This window comes from Equus quagga, chromosome 8 (assembly GCF_021613505.1).
Source record: "Equus quagga isolate Etosha38 chromosome 8, UCLA_HA_Equagga_1.0, whole genome shotgun sequence".
Taxonomy (NCBI): Eukaryota; Metazoa; Chordata; class Mammalia; order Perissodactyla; family Equidae; genus Equus; species Equus quagga.
Window position 1 is genome coordinate 98,546,078 of NC_060274.1, and position 15,740 is coordinate 98,561,817.

Sequence of the window (15,740 nt, forward strand, 5' to 3'; positions counted from 1 at the left end):
CTTATGAATTTTAAGAATTTTGTAAATACATAGATAGGCAAACAGATTGAAACAGTGTTATTTCTGGTTCCTTGCCTAACCAAGCAAATGTAAAGCTGGTGATCCTGTATTTGCAGCAAGGCAGCCCCTTCTGAATACATTTCTGAATCTCATTTTTTTTTTTTTCGCCTTAATGCTTTCTGATCCACAAAGTAGAAGACACAAAAAAAACACACAAATTAGTATATCATTGGGTTATGCTGTCAACAAAAAAGGCTAATTGTAATACAGTGCAAGATATGCTAAATTAGGAGTATGAAGTGCCATTGGAAAACAGATAAAGCAACTTGTCAACCTGCCTAGGGTGTGGGACAGGGTAGGGTGGGAGAGGGCCAGTCACGGAAGCCTTCCAACATTAGGTTTGGATCTTGAAGGATCAGTCAGAGTTTGCCATGCAAATATAAGAAGGAAGGCTATTCCCACCGAAGGAATAAAGAATGCCAATACCATTGCCTTTGCTGGCAAAGGCTGCCAATACTGCCTCCTTTGCCACTCTCTTCTTGGAGTAGGAAACACCCATGTTCTCCTTTGCCAGCTTTGGAAGAAAGGCAAAAGGCAGAACGAAACAAGAAAGTACTCCCCAGAGCACACACCTTTCTAGGTCAAGTCTCATTTCCCAATACTGACAACAAAGTCAATACTTCTTCATGACCATCCTTGGACTTAAACTCCACCCTCTCCCAGGGCAGGAGTAGATGGAGAGGAGCAACCCAAATGTTCATTCTAGAACTCAGTCCTATTCTTGACCTGCTCATAATGGGATCTTCACTGGGCCAACAGCATCAGGACCTCTGTTCCACAGCTGCTTTTTCAACAAGAGGCTTCATCCCACTTCACCCCAAGAAAGGCTCCAACTGCCAACAGGAAGAGATCTTTTCCTGCCACAATTTGCCCTGGTCCTCTCTCCAAGGCTCCTAAGATCTTTCACACCTGGCTCTCTATGGCCCAGATAGTTCTAAAGTACTGGATTATATTAAAATGTTCACATACAAAAAATAATAATGATTTCTTTCAACAGACTAAGAACCAAATGTTGAATTTTCTTGAAATTCCTCTTAGCTATTCTGACATTTTTTTCCTATTTGGACACATTAAGATCATTATTTTGTACTAGTGATCACTATCAGAAAGTCAGGAAAAAATCAGACTCTCAAAATCAAAACAATTTCAAGGAATAAAAGTTTTGAGTGGAAAATGGAGTGTTTTTAATACACTTTGGATTTAGCTTTAAAAAGACTCAATCAGGGAAGCAGAATCACTATGAGTGATATGTAAGAAGGAATTTATGATAAGAATGAGTACTTAATTGTGGGAAGAGCTGGGAAGATAAAGATCCGAAAAACATAGTTGAAGGAACAGAGAAAAGTCACAAACATGTAAGGACTTGCAAGGAGCTCTGGAAGCCAGCACATCCTGCTGGTGAGGTGGGACTGCAAAGTCTATAGAAGATTGTTGGCTTTTCATGGCTGCCATCTCTATGAGTTGTCAGTAAAGCATCTGGTGGATGCCTGAGGTCACTTTGGGTGGACAAGGCCAGCATCAGGAAGCCAGGGAAGAGTAAGAACAAACTGGAGCCAGTGGCACTCCTGAATCCATCTCTTAGCACCTACAGGAGACAATAACCTTCAGAATATAATGACGGTGGCTTCTCTTCTGCTTCCCAGAGCTCATGCAGCTTCCCTTTGGGCCAAATCCAATCTGGAATTACATGGAGAAGGAGAGTCTCAAAAACGTAGTCCCCAACATAACTAAGTAGAGGATAGATCAATCCAGCAGACTGGTATTTTGACTTAACTACCGGATCTCCAACAGCTCATTATGCAGGGACATGTAAATACTCCTCCACAAACTCAACAAGTCCAAAATGAATGCATCGCTGTGTCCCAGACTTCCATTAATCAACAAAAAATAAATAAAACAAACAAAAAGCAACCTTTCTGAATATCAGTCAATTTCTATTACCTCTAAGTGGTCCTGTACGTTCCACCTCCTAGGCATCTATCAAATTTTCCTCCCTGCCCTGCCTCCCAGCGGTCCCTGCCTTACATCAAACTTTCATCATTGCTCTCCTGCATTAAAGAAATAGCCTTCCCTCTTGCCATCCTGCCTGCAGTCTCCCCCAGCTCCAAAACTTCCATTAAGTCAGGGTGACCTTTTTAAAGCGCACATTCTAATTATTTTACTTAAAATATTTTAGTGACGCATCACCTACTATACAGATTTTCTTCCTTGGTGTGGTATACAAGACCAGTCATATTCTGATCCTCACCTACTTTGGTAGCCTAATTTCTTGCCTCAGCCTCCAAACACATTGTACCCCAACTGTTCTGAACTACTTGCAGAACCCTGAATATATAATTATTTTAAGTTTGTGTGCCTGCTCTCTCTGTTAAGAATTCATTTCCTCACTTCCATCTTCCTGCAGATACAGTTGCCAGCCAAACTTCTGCTCATTGTTTAAGGTGTGGCTTAAATGTGGCCTCCCTTGCAGTGTCTTCCATGTTTCCTGGCCTCCTCCTGATCGCCACAGTTAGGCCATGACGCTCTCCTAACAGTGGTTAGCACTTGCCACATTGTACCGGGTCTGCTGATTTACATGCAGGTTTTCTGTGCTAGACTATGTGTCCCTCCATGTTAAGGACCACAAATCATTCATCTTTGTAGCCCGAGATACCAACACTTCCCTGGCACACAATAGGGGCTCAATAAACATTTGGTTAAGAAATTAATTGATGGATTACAAGAACCGACATGTTTAAATAATTTATTCCATATTTATAACAGCTTCCATACAAGTTATGATTCCCATGAAATATAGGTTTATATTTATTTAAAAAATAGGATTAATTTGGGGGTAATCCTATAAACGTAGACGGCCAAATATTGAAATTCAGTCTAAATCTTGAAACACCCCTAAATCATATGACTTCATTGATCAGATTAACAAGATTATTTCTAAATCTCAATTTCACTGGTGCTGTTTAACATGCTTTTGACCTGCCATCAGAATATAGAACAACAAAGGAAACATCTGGTTTTTCTTAACTTTGGGGTGACAAATCCATTTGTTAACAGTAGCAATGGGAGAGCCGACAGAACTTGATAACAGCTCTAACATGGGGAACTTGGGCCAAAACAGATGGCCCAGACACTTCAGGGAAAGCTTTAAAAAGATGTCTCTTCTAATTCAGGTTACACGTTCTTTGAAAGTTCCTTCAACATAAGCATGAAAGTTTGCAGATGATTTTATTGGCTCTGACAGTTCTGTCTGGAGGTTAGTTTGCAATTGTCTCTAGGGGGTAGTTTGGTTGAATTTTGTTTTTCAGAGTAAGTAAAGGCGGGAATGTTTATAACAGACCAATGAACTGGAAGTCCAAAGCAGTTTGCATCACTGCTGACTCTCTGAACATGACCCGTGACCATTCCCAATTTGTCTGTGCTCTTACGTTTTTAATTCTTCATGGGCAAACCAAGGTTAATGAAGAGTGACTGCCATCTCTTCTGTGTTTTGAACATACATTAATAGTAATTATGTTTAGACTCTGAGGTTGTCAAACAAAAGGTGGAAGTCTAGCCAATGCGAAAGTGTTGGAACCATCTCTATTATTCCTCAGAAAACACTAGTTACATGTAATAGTTAGAGATTCCAGTCAAACCTTTCAAACATTCTCCCATTGTCAGTGCCACTAAGACCTACATATTCCCTCTCGAACTGTTAAATTTTGTAGCCCTTTCTAAATTGCCTAATTTACTATTGGACTCACCAGACATACTATCCCTAAATTGATTATTAAATCAATCAATCATTGGGATACAAAAAAGAATTTTAACATATTTGGACAAGGCAGTAGTTAATAAGAACCACATACTGGAGTACTTTCTTTCTAGTATAATGTCCCCTTATATACAATATAATTAGTAAATTGCTTGGCATATTTGCTCCAAAAGGACTAGCTCTAGTAAAATTTTGGTTGATATTTAATTTTTTTAAATCCTTTTCATCAAACTGTGGGACTGTTTTTATAGCTGAAGAAACCGATCCACTGGGGCTAAGTGTCAAAGCACTCACAGAGTTAGGGGTAAAACCTAGAACTGTAGTAATTACACAAACATGCACACTCACACATTTTTAAAGGGCTATCCATAAGGAAATACTGATTAGTGTGGGAATCACATTTATTTTTGTGTATTGTTTCCCAAGATCGGCTAATCCATTTGTGTTAGCACCAAACAGTTTAAACTAACAAATAGAATGGATACGCTAGTTGGGAAATAATGCTATATACTATGTTGTATAAAATTGAAAGATTTTTCGCATTTTCTTTCCCAAAAGGCTTTTACCAATTTACCACAAGGCAAAAGACAGAAAAGGAAAAGAGAGGAAAAGAAATGAAAGACAAATTAACACAGCTTCAGGGAGGGAAAGTATTGATAGAAAAAAGGGCAGCCTTCTGGGACTTTCTGCAAGTCTTTGCCTCTGTTTCTCATCTTCTGAGAGGACAGAGACTCTCCTAAACACCCTCTCTTAGGAGTCCTGACTCTCTGTCATCTGGTGCTTCCCTCTCTCTCTCACATTCCCTGGGTCCCCAAGGAGAGCTCAGGGGTTATAAAAACAGAGACATTGGGGAAAGCGCACCCCAAGTCGTTTTCACATGCAGGAGGTCTACGTCCTCTGCACCTAGAGCCCACCACCCAGGCCACCTGACTGCCGGGGTCCCTCACTCCACCCCATGCAGTGTTTTACAGATGGACAATATAGGTGGTGCCAGCACCTTTATTCTGCACTGCAACATCCAGGCCCCAGGGGTCAAGCAAACAGAGGGGTGACCGTGCCTCAAGTTACAGCTGACTTTGTGGACAGAAAAGAAAGGAAAATGAGAGGAAGACTTAAGTTCTGCTGCTCCATGTTCAATAACTGCGTCACTCACCAGAGGACCAGTGACAGTTTATAATAAACGGGAAGAGCAGGAGTTCTGGAAAGAGACAGACTTAGGCCAGTTGTATGATGTTGAATAAGTTACTTGATCTCTATGTGCTCATTTCCCGGGATGTAAACTGAGAAGGATACCTGTCTTGGATTTTTATTATGAGGTCACAAGTAGAACTCAAACACATGACTGATACATGGTAGACATTTAATAAACGAGAGCTAGATATATTATACCTTGGCCTGATTTTAGGAGAGAGGCAACAAGCTGGATGCAAAAATTAACCAAGTTACTAACAAAATTACGGCACCCTGTTGGAGATAGTAATTTATTTTTAATTTTCCTGCCTTTAGTTTCCTAGGCCTTCTGATTAAAATCATGATACTTGTAGCTTCAAGAGCCTAGCAGTCTTGTACTTGTCTTCGATACTGAATATGCTTGGTCATATTTTTAGATAACTTAGCATTGCATGTTTTATTTTTAGAGAGCCCAGCCACAAGCAAATGACCAATATAAATCAACATAAAAGGAGTTCATATTGAAAGAGACTCATTCTAACCCCTTGTAGCTGGCATTTCCTTTCTTTAAGGCAAGGTTTCCCAAAGTGTGTTACCTACTAAACTAATTTTACAGAAGATGTTACAAGGCAAAAAAAAAAAAAAAAAAAAAAAAGCATGCTTTTGGTTTAGTTTTGTTCTGTTTGGTTTATCCATTCGAATTTTCAGAATCTTCAATATTCTAACATGCGTGATGTATTTCTAAAAAGGTAAGAAGAGTCCTACATCCCCAAATTGCATTTGCCTACAGAAATGATTTGAGGAACCATCACCTAAATTATTATTCTTGCCCTTTTGTGGAGACATTTTCCATAGGTACAATAATAGGAGTGACAGGGCAAGGGAAGGAGAGAGAGAGTAGAGAGAAAGAATCCAAGAATACATACTCTAAAATAGGGGTCACAGACCGTAATGCCTACAAGAGAAAGTGGCATCAAGATTGGAGGTTGGCTGGATGGACTACAAGAAAAGACAGTAGGATGACAGCAACCTGCAGAACCTATGTTCTGTCTACTGCAACCCAAACTTTTAAAAAACATTGTGTGGGCCTATGCAAGTCTGTGGGCCCTATCCTCCACAGTTGCCAGCATGAAGGCCCTGTGCTTAAGAAGACGTCTTTCCTTTTCTTTCAAGAACAGTACCATGTGAATGAACAAAAGAGTACCTTCAAAGATCCAAATTTTACTGTGTTGAAGGGAGAGCAGAAAGGATGTGGCACATCCAGAGCAAGATGCCACTGTTCCTCTCCTTTGCCCATGGCTAGCATTAGGCCCATCTCAGGGTTAAAGACGGGGTCTTGTTTATAGCTGGGCACTACGTTATCCGTAAGTATGTGGACAAGGATAGCTCACGTCTTTCGAGCACTTATATTTTACCAGACATTATTCCATGTGCTTTCCTTGTAGCTCCTCATTTCACCCTCACAATAATCCTTTTATTATCTTCATTTTACAGATAAGGCACAGAGAATTTAAGCCACTGGCCTATAGTTACCTAGCTGGCAAGCAGCAGAACCTGGATTGAAATCCAGGCTGTCTGGTTCTAAAACCCACATTTTTAACTACTATGCTAAACTTGGAGATGTCTTGCTCCCCATTTGAGGGGTGTATTAGGTTTGAATGCTTTTGGCCAGAGGAGACAGAAACTCTGGCTAACTGTCTGTCATAAGTATTTTTCCACAAAACAAGAAATCTGGGAGCAGGTGTCTACTGGCATTGGTGCTCAGCAATATCAGAGACCCGCTTCTCTCCTCAGGTCGTAAGAAGGCTAGCTCTTTGCTGGGCATTATATATGAAATGAAGAAAGCAAGAAGTGAGAAGGGGTGGTACCAGCTTATTAGGGAAACTAAACTCTTTCCCAGAAGTCCCCAACAGACTTCAGCTTAACTCCTCACCAGAATGACGTCACATGGTCATGTCTGGTTGCAAAGGTGTTTGGGAAAGCAAGTATTTCTCCTTTCCAGCCACAAGAGTGGAGGTAGGCAAGAGAATATCTATCTGGTTGGGAACAGGTGTTGGCTTAGACTGCCAACAGTGTTGGCCACAGGGGTTTGGTTTGGTTAGGAAAATACCAACAGAACTTCATCATACAGTGTGTCACCCATGCCATGGATCCAAGGAAAGTTAAACAGCAACAATTAAAGTTGGCCACAAAACCAAAATTGAATTGTAGAACTCCTATTAACTTTTTTTCTTCTTCTTTCCATTTCCAAATATGTGAATTTACTTTTAACTCTTTTTCTGGTCAAATCTATCTAGGCAGTAAGTAAAAACTAACTATTTGATGTGCACACACATACTTTCAGTTATGCTATTCTTAGTTATGTTATTTTTATAAAATGTGATCTCCTTATTTAAAATTAATAAATCAAAATGATAACTTTTAATACAGTTTCAAAGCTGGATTCAAATTTGTCAGTAATAGTAACTAGGAAACTTCAGAGCTAAAAATACATAATAGATTATTTGGATTTATAATCTATTTTATTTTCCAGTTTACACTGGCTTTTCTGGATCTTTCTACCACTTTAATTTTTTTCTTTTATATTTGTATCATGACACACAAACTCAGAAAACCTGTTAAGGCAACTACATAATGCAATCTAAAAATCCAGTTAACACATTGCTATGGAAACCAGGAAATAGAAACAGCACTCTAATCATGCCTTTGGACAACTATGGCTAATTGTGTGTGTGTGCGTGTGTGTGTGTGTGTAAATTCATTGGTTTATTCACCTTCTGTTGAAGTTGGTACTGAACCCCAAATCTATAATCGATTTGCCCATAAATAGACCCAGTGCCCTCCAACCAGTAAATCAGCCTTTTACTATGAACTGTAGTCATTGTTAAATCATGCCAGGTGATGTCAGGAAAACTTCGGTAGGACTGCGTTGTCTGTTTACCCGGGACAGACTGTGGCCTCTTGGCCCGGTGTGAAGAACACCTGACTGGGACTTGAGGGCTGGGTTCTAACGTCTCCTCTTTTACTAACCAGCTATGGGACCCTCTCAGGCACTCAGTTTCCCCATCTGCAAAACGGTTCAAGGCAGAGTTCTAGTACAATATTATGTAACAGGAACTTTCCTTTTCCATAAAATTGGGGAATTATGAGGTAATCTCTCTTGAAAATTGTAATTGTTCTATGTAGTCCCCAGTAAAGTGCCTGGCATATAATAAGATCTCAGGAAAACCGTAACTACTCCTACTGTATTTCCTTATTTTTCATTCTCTACTAAATAATTCCTGAACCTGCACAATGTCGTTTTGTCCTGCGACAGTCGATAACTACCAGATGCCCGCATGTGTCAGGGCCTTCTGAGAGTCAAACGGGACAATGACACGTCCTAGCAGGCAATGCTCTTCCTTAGATCCTGTTACCTTTGAGTGTCTGTTTTCTCCAGAAGGTTTATGTCAATTTCTATATTCAGACATGTGAGATATAAAAAGTTATCCTAATACAATGCACTAAGCCACTAAAACCCTTTTTTTACAAAGCATCATAAGATTTCAACATTCAAGAATTAAACTTTTGTTCTGTTTTGCTTGTTCATTGCTGTTTGCCTAGTTATTTAATCAGCCTGTTTCCTGCTACGGAAAAAAAAAAAAAAGAAAGAAAACGTTAAGAAACTGAAGTTTCCTCAGGGTTAAACTCCCGTGTTGTTCTTCCTTCCAGAAATTCGAGTTATGATAGTACGGGATCATGGTTACGCAAGGAAATCCTGGGGACAATTCGTGCATCCACTCCTACCTCCGCCCCGACAATGCACGCCTTGTTTCAGCCCTGCCCGGATCCCTCGGTCCCGGGGCAGCGCCCGGCGGCCGCCGAGCCTCGCGCCTGTCCCGCCGGCGGCGCGCGGGCAGCGCGGAGTGCGCGCCGGGGACGCTCGCCGCGCGAGCACCAGGAGGGGGAGACTCGGTCGCGCCGCTCTGCGGCGGGGCTCCCAGCAAACTGCCCGAGCTCGGAGAGGCGAGAGCGCGCAGCCAAGCGAGAAACTTCTCCCCCGAGAAAGTTTCACCTTGCGGGGGCCGGGGCGGGGGCGGGGCAGGGAGGAAACGCGACCCCCGCGGGGCCAGGCGCGGCGCGCGGGCGGCAGGAAGGGCGGGGGCCGATTTCCCCCTCGGGGTGGTGCTGGTCCGCACCTCAGCGGTCCTTGGACCCGCGGACCAAGCAGGCGGGCGGACGGACGGTGCGCCGGGCAGACAGACACGTGCTGCGGCGGGCGGGCGGCGCGCTGGGGCGCCTGGCCGTGCCTCCAGCCTGGACGCGCCCGGGCCCGCGCCGATGCCCGGCTGAGTCACGGGCCGGGCAGCTCGCGGGTGGGAAGGGGCGGAGGGAGCGGCCGGAGAGCCGACGGGGCGCTCGGCTGGGCCCGGCGGCAGGTGACCCGGAGGTTCTCGCCGACCGCAGCGCCCCGAGCGCTCTGTGAGCAGATGCGGAGCCCAGCGCAGGGCGCGAGCCAGATGCGGGGCGACAGCTGACTTGCTGCGAGGAGGCGGGGAGCGCGGAGCGCGCGGGTGGTCCCGGCGCGGCTGACTTCTCGCCCGGCCGGGTCCTGGCACTGCAAGGTAAAACTACAGCCCCTTCGGATCCCGTACCCACCCCTCGCCCCAGCGCTTCTGCTCTCTTTGTTCCCTTAAGAGACCCGACTACTGCTCCAGAGGACCAGACCAGGGAGGTGGGCGAGAGTTTAGGGGCTTCAGCAACTGAAGGATTGTGCCCAGGGGGGAGGTCGAAGCTAGAATGGGGCTTTTCGTTTTAGGGGGTCGCTTCTGATGGCCGCCTGTATGACTGGAGAGAGAGGGGCGCTGGGGTAGAGGGGGTTGTATGACTGTTATGGCCGGGCAAGTTTCAAGGCTGTGATCTGACTCAGCCCTTACAAAAGGGATCCGGTCACCCAGTCCCAGGGTGATGCAGCCGGCAAGGTTCGGGCCGCCGAGCGGTTTCCTTTTCCCAGCTCTCCTTTATCTGTATTACATGGGGGTTCTTCTAAGGGGCAGGTGTTTCTGTGAAGTTCTGAATTCTTCATTTCTAGCAAATACACAGGCTTGTGATTCATCGTTTTCACTCGTACCTTCTCTGCTGGGGCTCTGTGAACGACATCTGTCTTACTGGGTGAAGTAGATTATAACCAGAGGTCAGCAGTCTGGCTTGTACTGGTACTGACCCAATAATTAAAGCACCAGCGAGAGTATTTTCACCAACCATTGCCAATGCAGAATTTACTCCGAAGTAAGGTTTCCCATTTCATACCTTTTATGTTTTAAGAGTCATTTACTCGTTTGACAGTTGGAGAGGATTGCAGTGGCTCACACATGAATAGTTGCCCAGTGTATTTTACCTTATCACCGTTTTATGTTCAAAGGAGCCCTGGGGCAGAATGAAATATTGTCAACTCTCTTAGGCAAAATAATCGGGATACTTTAATTGCCAAGTTAAGATGGTCGATGAATACGAGAGGATTGTAAAAACTGACATTGGAGAGAATATGGACTATCTGGACCCTCTCCTGAATGTTAAGAAGACTGTTCACATTTTGTAGAGTTTATGCTGTGGTGGAGGTTTATGCTGTCATTTTCATCAGCCAGACACATGCGCATTGCCATGCAAATGGATTCAGAAAAACATTATTTTCCTTTATAGCTAAACTATTATAGCTGACTAATGAATTTTGTCTGCATGAGGATGATCTGAAAATGATGTACATCATGTTTCTCTGTGCTACTGGGGCATAAATTGTGCTTTTATGTAAACTGTAAATGATGCTTGGATTATTTACAGGTACAGAGCTTTCCTTTCTGGCTCTAAGCTTATTGGGCTTTGTTTTAACATGTAAACTTCCATAGTGGAACAGAAGTGAGGTGCTTTGGTTCCAATCATAGACTGCAAGTCTGTGGTGTATTCACTGTTCATTCTTTTTGAATGGCTGAATAAGACAGGTAAAATTTACGTCACTCATAAGAAATTTTTGTAGTACCAAAAATGTGTCTGATTGCCTATAAAATATACTGGTGTTTAAAAAATTCTGTTCAGGTTTCAGACTTAACAGTGCATAAGCCTATAGTTATTAACCTAAGTATATTTTGATTTTAGTATGATGGAATTTATGGCATATAAAAGATGATCTGCTGACTACTGCTTTTTCAAAGATGGCTTTGTTCTTAATACATCGCAGTAGAGGTTTACATTAGATGTGCACTCAGTGCCTTCAGAATTAGTGGATAAGGTTTATCTGAATGATAAAGATGTACAAGGTTAACCACAGCCAGTCAATATGAAAGCTCATAAGTAGTATTTTCATGACTTTTAAACCTACAATAAAAGAAAAATGACACTTTTCTAAGCATGAAAAATACCCTTATCTTATAAATTCCTTTTAAAATTATATAAGCATATGTCCCACTATAATCTTGAAATTTTTAAAAATTTATTTCAATGAGTTAGACTAAGAAATACATTTCAAACATCAATTTCTTTATCTGTTGATTAAAAAAATAGTCCAAAATAGCATTAGTCTAATTTTCCTTTGACAAATGTATATAATATCCTCAAATAAACTTTTTCTCAAACGTGGTCATCTCAGAACAAAGTGAATAACTCAAGCGGGCTAACAGGACACACCCCTTTCTGTAAGTGGCTGCGCCAGTGCCTATGGTGACACATCCATGATGTGTACACAGCTCCCTGCACATTCAGAGCTGCTCCCAACTCTCTGCCCCTTTCTTCCTCATCCCTTTCCCTTGGTTTGGTCAGAGCTGCTCCTAAGCCCTTCTATGCTTTTCTCCATTCCAATTTCATGGTTTCTTCTTCACTGTCATTAGGCTTAATGCTTCTCACCAGAACCATCTATGCTTTGTTTTCCCACCATCCATAATATTCTCTGTGGTTGTTCATGGAATAGCAAATTTCCTAATTGTGCCACCTTAAGGGGACAAAATATGCAGAAACTCCAGGGCTGGGCAGGTAACCTCCTTTACTTCCATAGTGTGTGTTGAAACTGGTGTCTTTGACTCTGAGCCTTCAGGGCAGAGTTTCTTCAAGGGCTTTGCTCATTGGAAGATAGTCACCTCTTAGTAATAAATGGTAGATATACTGACTGTTGTCAACTCAGGATCACTTTAATTCCCTGTTCTTAACAGACGCTGAGTTGCTGCCAGGCCCACATTCGCCTCGCCGAAAATAGCTGAGGATTGTATGTTGAGCATCATATCTGTTTGGTACTAGGGGAACTTTTTTTTTTTTTGAGGAAGATTAGCCCTGAGCTAACTACTACCAATCCTCCTCTTTTTGCTGAGGAAGACTGGCCCTGAGCTAACATTCGTGTCCATCTTCCTCGACTTTATACATGGGACGCCTACCACAGCATGGCTTTTGCCAAGCGGTGCCGTGTCCTCACCTGGGATCCGAACTGGCAAGCCCCGGGCCGCCGAGAAGTGGAACATGCGAACTTAACCGCTGCGCCACCGGGCCGGCCCCTAGGGGAACATTTTTAAAAAGAAAGAAATGAAATCTCTGCCCTTGAAGAGTTTACAATCTACATATACAGATAAATGTCACACGTAGACACTAGAACCAAGATCCATAATTATTAAGGGGACATCACACAAGAATGACAATGTTAGAAGTCATCCTGTTTGCTGTTAAATAATAGACATTTTTTAGAAATCAAAAATTTCGAACTTAGAGACCTCTTAAAATTTTCAAGCTGTTTCTGAGTATATCATCTTTCTGATTGTACAACAACCTTACAAGATAGACAAGGCTGATATCAAAATCTTGACCTCCCCGTGTTATAGCCAAGGAAACTGTGTCCCTGAGCCTGGCCCTCATAATTCAACAGCACCACACAGCCTCTGCCCAGACATCAGTGAAGGTTGGCTATCTGATGCATTTTCCACTGAGAAATAGGTTGGGATTCTTAGGTTAGTGATAAATGATGACTAGAACATTTCTAGTCTCTGGGGTTTTTCTCACCTTCTCTTTCTCCAGTTCTCTTTTTCTCTCTTTCTCATTGTAGTAAAGCATACCAAGAAAGGCTCCATTCATATGTGGGGGACATTCTCCCATTATCAGATTAAGAGCTGTGAGTAATTTTGTAATCTATTCCTCTATCAGAAGGCCCATTCTCACATATCTCTCCAGCTGTGTTTAACAGTTTAGTATATTCCCCTTGGGATTCGTTTCAATAAAAACATTCAGTAAAATCAGACTGCTTTGCTTCTCAAGGGACAAAATAAAGTGTTTTTATAAGCTATAAAACGTAATTGAGAGAAAAATCACATGTGTGGCATTTATAGAAGGAAGTGTAAGCACAGTGACATAAAAAAACAGCTAACTGGCTAATCGCATACCTGGGTATACATATTTCTTCTGTGATTGTATAAATTTGTGCAAGTATGTTTATGCAGGTTACTCCTGTTGTTTTAATTTCTGTAATAAATTATGTAGCTGTAGGGCCCCTAGAAACTATGTAAAAGCTTATGAGCCGCAGAAATTATGTAATGGTCCGTAAGATTTGAAAATGTGTTTCTCCTAATATAAGGAAGAGCAATTATGAAATGTGGTCAGAGAATCACGGGTTCTAGTGAACGCCTGGTTGCTGTACTCTAAGAATGTGATTGTGGATTTAGCCAATCAGCATAATTTGTTGTGCACCTACCAGGCATAATTCTAGACTCCGGCAGTGCAGCAGAGAATAAAACAGACAAAAGTCTCCAACCTCATGATGCTCTGTCCTGTGTTGAGGAAGGCAAACAAACAAAATACATAAATAAAACGTGATGTATGTGAGGTGGTGGTAAGAGCTACAAGGAAGCATGAAGTGGTGAAGGGGAGTAGGGACTGTCAAGGATAAGAAGGGGTCGGGTGGAGATTGAAAAATTCAGTAGTGGAGTCAGAGAAAGCCTCTCTGCAAAGGTGGCCTTTGAGCTAGAACCTGAAGGAGACAAGAGAAAGAGCCATGTGGATATCTGGAGCAGGGCTTCTATTTTGCATTCCTCAGGAGTGCCACTCTCATTTTGTTTTCTCTAGAATTGTGCAGTGCACAGCCTGCACAGCTGTATATGGAGTCCCTGTTTTTTATGAGAAGGACCTAGACAATGCCTGTCAAAGTTCACTGGGAAGGAGAGAACACATGATATTTTCCTGCAGTTCCCTGGTCCCATCCCCACACCCTATCTCTGATTGGGGATATTGCTCCACTCAGACAGTTTTCCTTCTTATTTTCTATACTGTGAGCCTGACCCACTGGGATTTGTTGAGAATAATACCCATAGGTTTTGTCATGGATCCCTTCCATAGTATAAATCTGGAGACAGCAAAGGAGGCAATTGCTGATGATATACAGCTTCTGTCTGCTGTGCACTTCTTTCTTTCCTTCTCTCTCTCCTTTCCTTTCCCTCTCCAGTGTTAAACTACTGTGTTGGATTTTCTTCATCTTTTTTTTCCTTCCCCTTTATGCCCTGTCTATATCCTGTATCAGATTTGCAAACAGGTACCTAAATGGGTAAAACTAACCCTTTCACTAGGGACTGACGGTCTGCTCAGAAAAAGCCCTGCCTAAGAGGAGCAGCCACCACTTGGCATCATCGAAGTTGCCATGAGGTCCAGTGTGTGGCATGGGCCCATGTGGTGTTGTCTTTCAAATCTTCAGGAGAAGCTAGACTCTCTCAATTTTAAAATATTGACTCAGCATCTTTAAAACACTGTGCAAGCTAGAGAGACAAAATGTCTGCAGGCCAAATTTGGCTCCTGGTGGTTCTCCTTTGCAATCTTGGCCCTGACCATACCTGCCAAGTGGTCCCCTGTGTCACCTTTAGGTGCTATTGAATTTAGCAGTATGCATGGCCAAAGGCCCCAGGACCGCTTCTGCAAAGTATTCTATCTTCTTGAGTTCTTAGATATTTTTCCTCTCTGGAAAATTAGCTTAGCAATTTAAAAAAGAAAAAGATGTTTTATAATTCATCATCTGTTGGCATATACTTATTTTTCTAAACTCATCAGCCCACAGTCTTTCTATCAAACTATGTATATTTCTAAACTAAAGGGTAATCTAGTTATCTCGTTCTTAAACTGAAGCAATCATTTTCTGAAACCTAAATTCATCATAACTTTATATGTAGATTTCATATTTCATTTCCAAGTTCTCATTCAGAATGAACTCTCTTTTTGCAATACTGGTGCTTTCCTTGTTTTGTTTTGTTTTTTTAGATCTGCCTGAACTTCATCAGTTGTTATTCCTTGACCATTGAAATTCAAAACGTTCACTGTGTTGGTTTCCAGTGCCCTTTAAAAGCCATCAGATCAGTGTTGCAATCTATTTTTCCAAAGGAATGAAACCTCACAGGTTGTGCACTAACTTGTTCCCTTTAATCCTAAAAACTCAGTGAAAAGCCCAGGCTAGCGGCCTTCTGGAAGGCCGATGTGTTAGAATGGAAGATTATGTACTGTATTTCTTCCTACTATTTTAAATGCAAATATAATGATATATCATGAAACACTGCACGTATTAAGATCAGTGGCCTTTTCCTGCTTTGAAATGATCTCGTGTTCCCCAATAATTGGAAATCTGCGGCAGCACCTAACATCTCAGGTCCCATTTTGAAATTGTGTGTAAAAACAATAATAATAATAGAGAAATTAAAAAGTACTCTAATTGTTCTCTAAGACCACAGGATGTTTCTGATTTTTAATATTTTATTGAAAATATCAAGAAGAGCAC

The 15,740-nt window shown here is 42.1% G+C and overlaps 2 protein-coding genes across 4 annotated transcripts in view; one reads left to right on the forward strand and one right to left on the reverse strand.

Moving 5' to 3' along the window:
* Positions 1-10,079, reverse strand: part of LOC124243325 (basic proline-rich protein-like) — a 40,548-nt gene extending 30,469 nt beyond the window's left edge. Inside the window, exons 1-2 of the mRNA XM_046668936.1 lie at positions 9,918-10,079; positions 8,771-9,594 (exon numbers count right to left, since the gene is read on the reverse strand). Of these exons, the coding sequence (XP_046524892.1) occupies positions 8,771-9,594; positions 9,918-10,079 (986 nt within the window). The remainder of the gene's footprint in view (positions 1-8,770; positions 9,595-9,917) is intronic.
* Positions 9,221-15,740, forward strand: part of MET (MET proto-oncogene, receptor tyrosine kinase) — a 112,469-nt gene continuing 105,949 nt past the window's right edge. For 2 of the 3 annotated variants that reach the window (XM_046669429.1, XM_046669431.1), the window contains exon 1: positions 9,224-9,588. The gene's annotated coding sequence lies outside the window, so the exon portion shown is untranslated. Of the gene's footprint in view, positions 9,589-15,740 lie in introns of all 3 variants that reach the window. The other variant, XM_046669430.1, reaches the window with a different exon arrangement.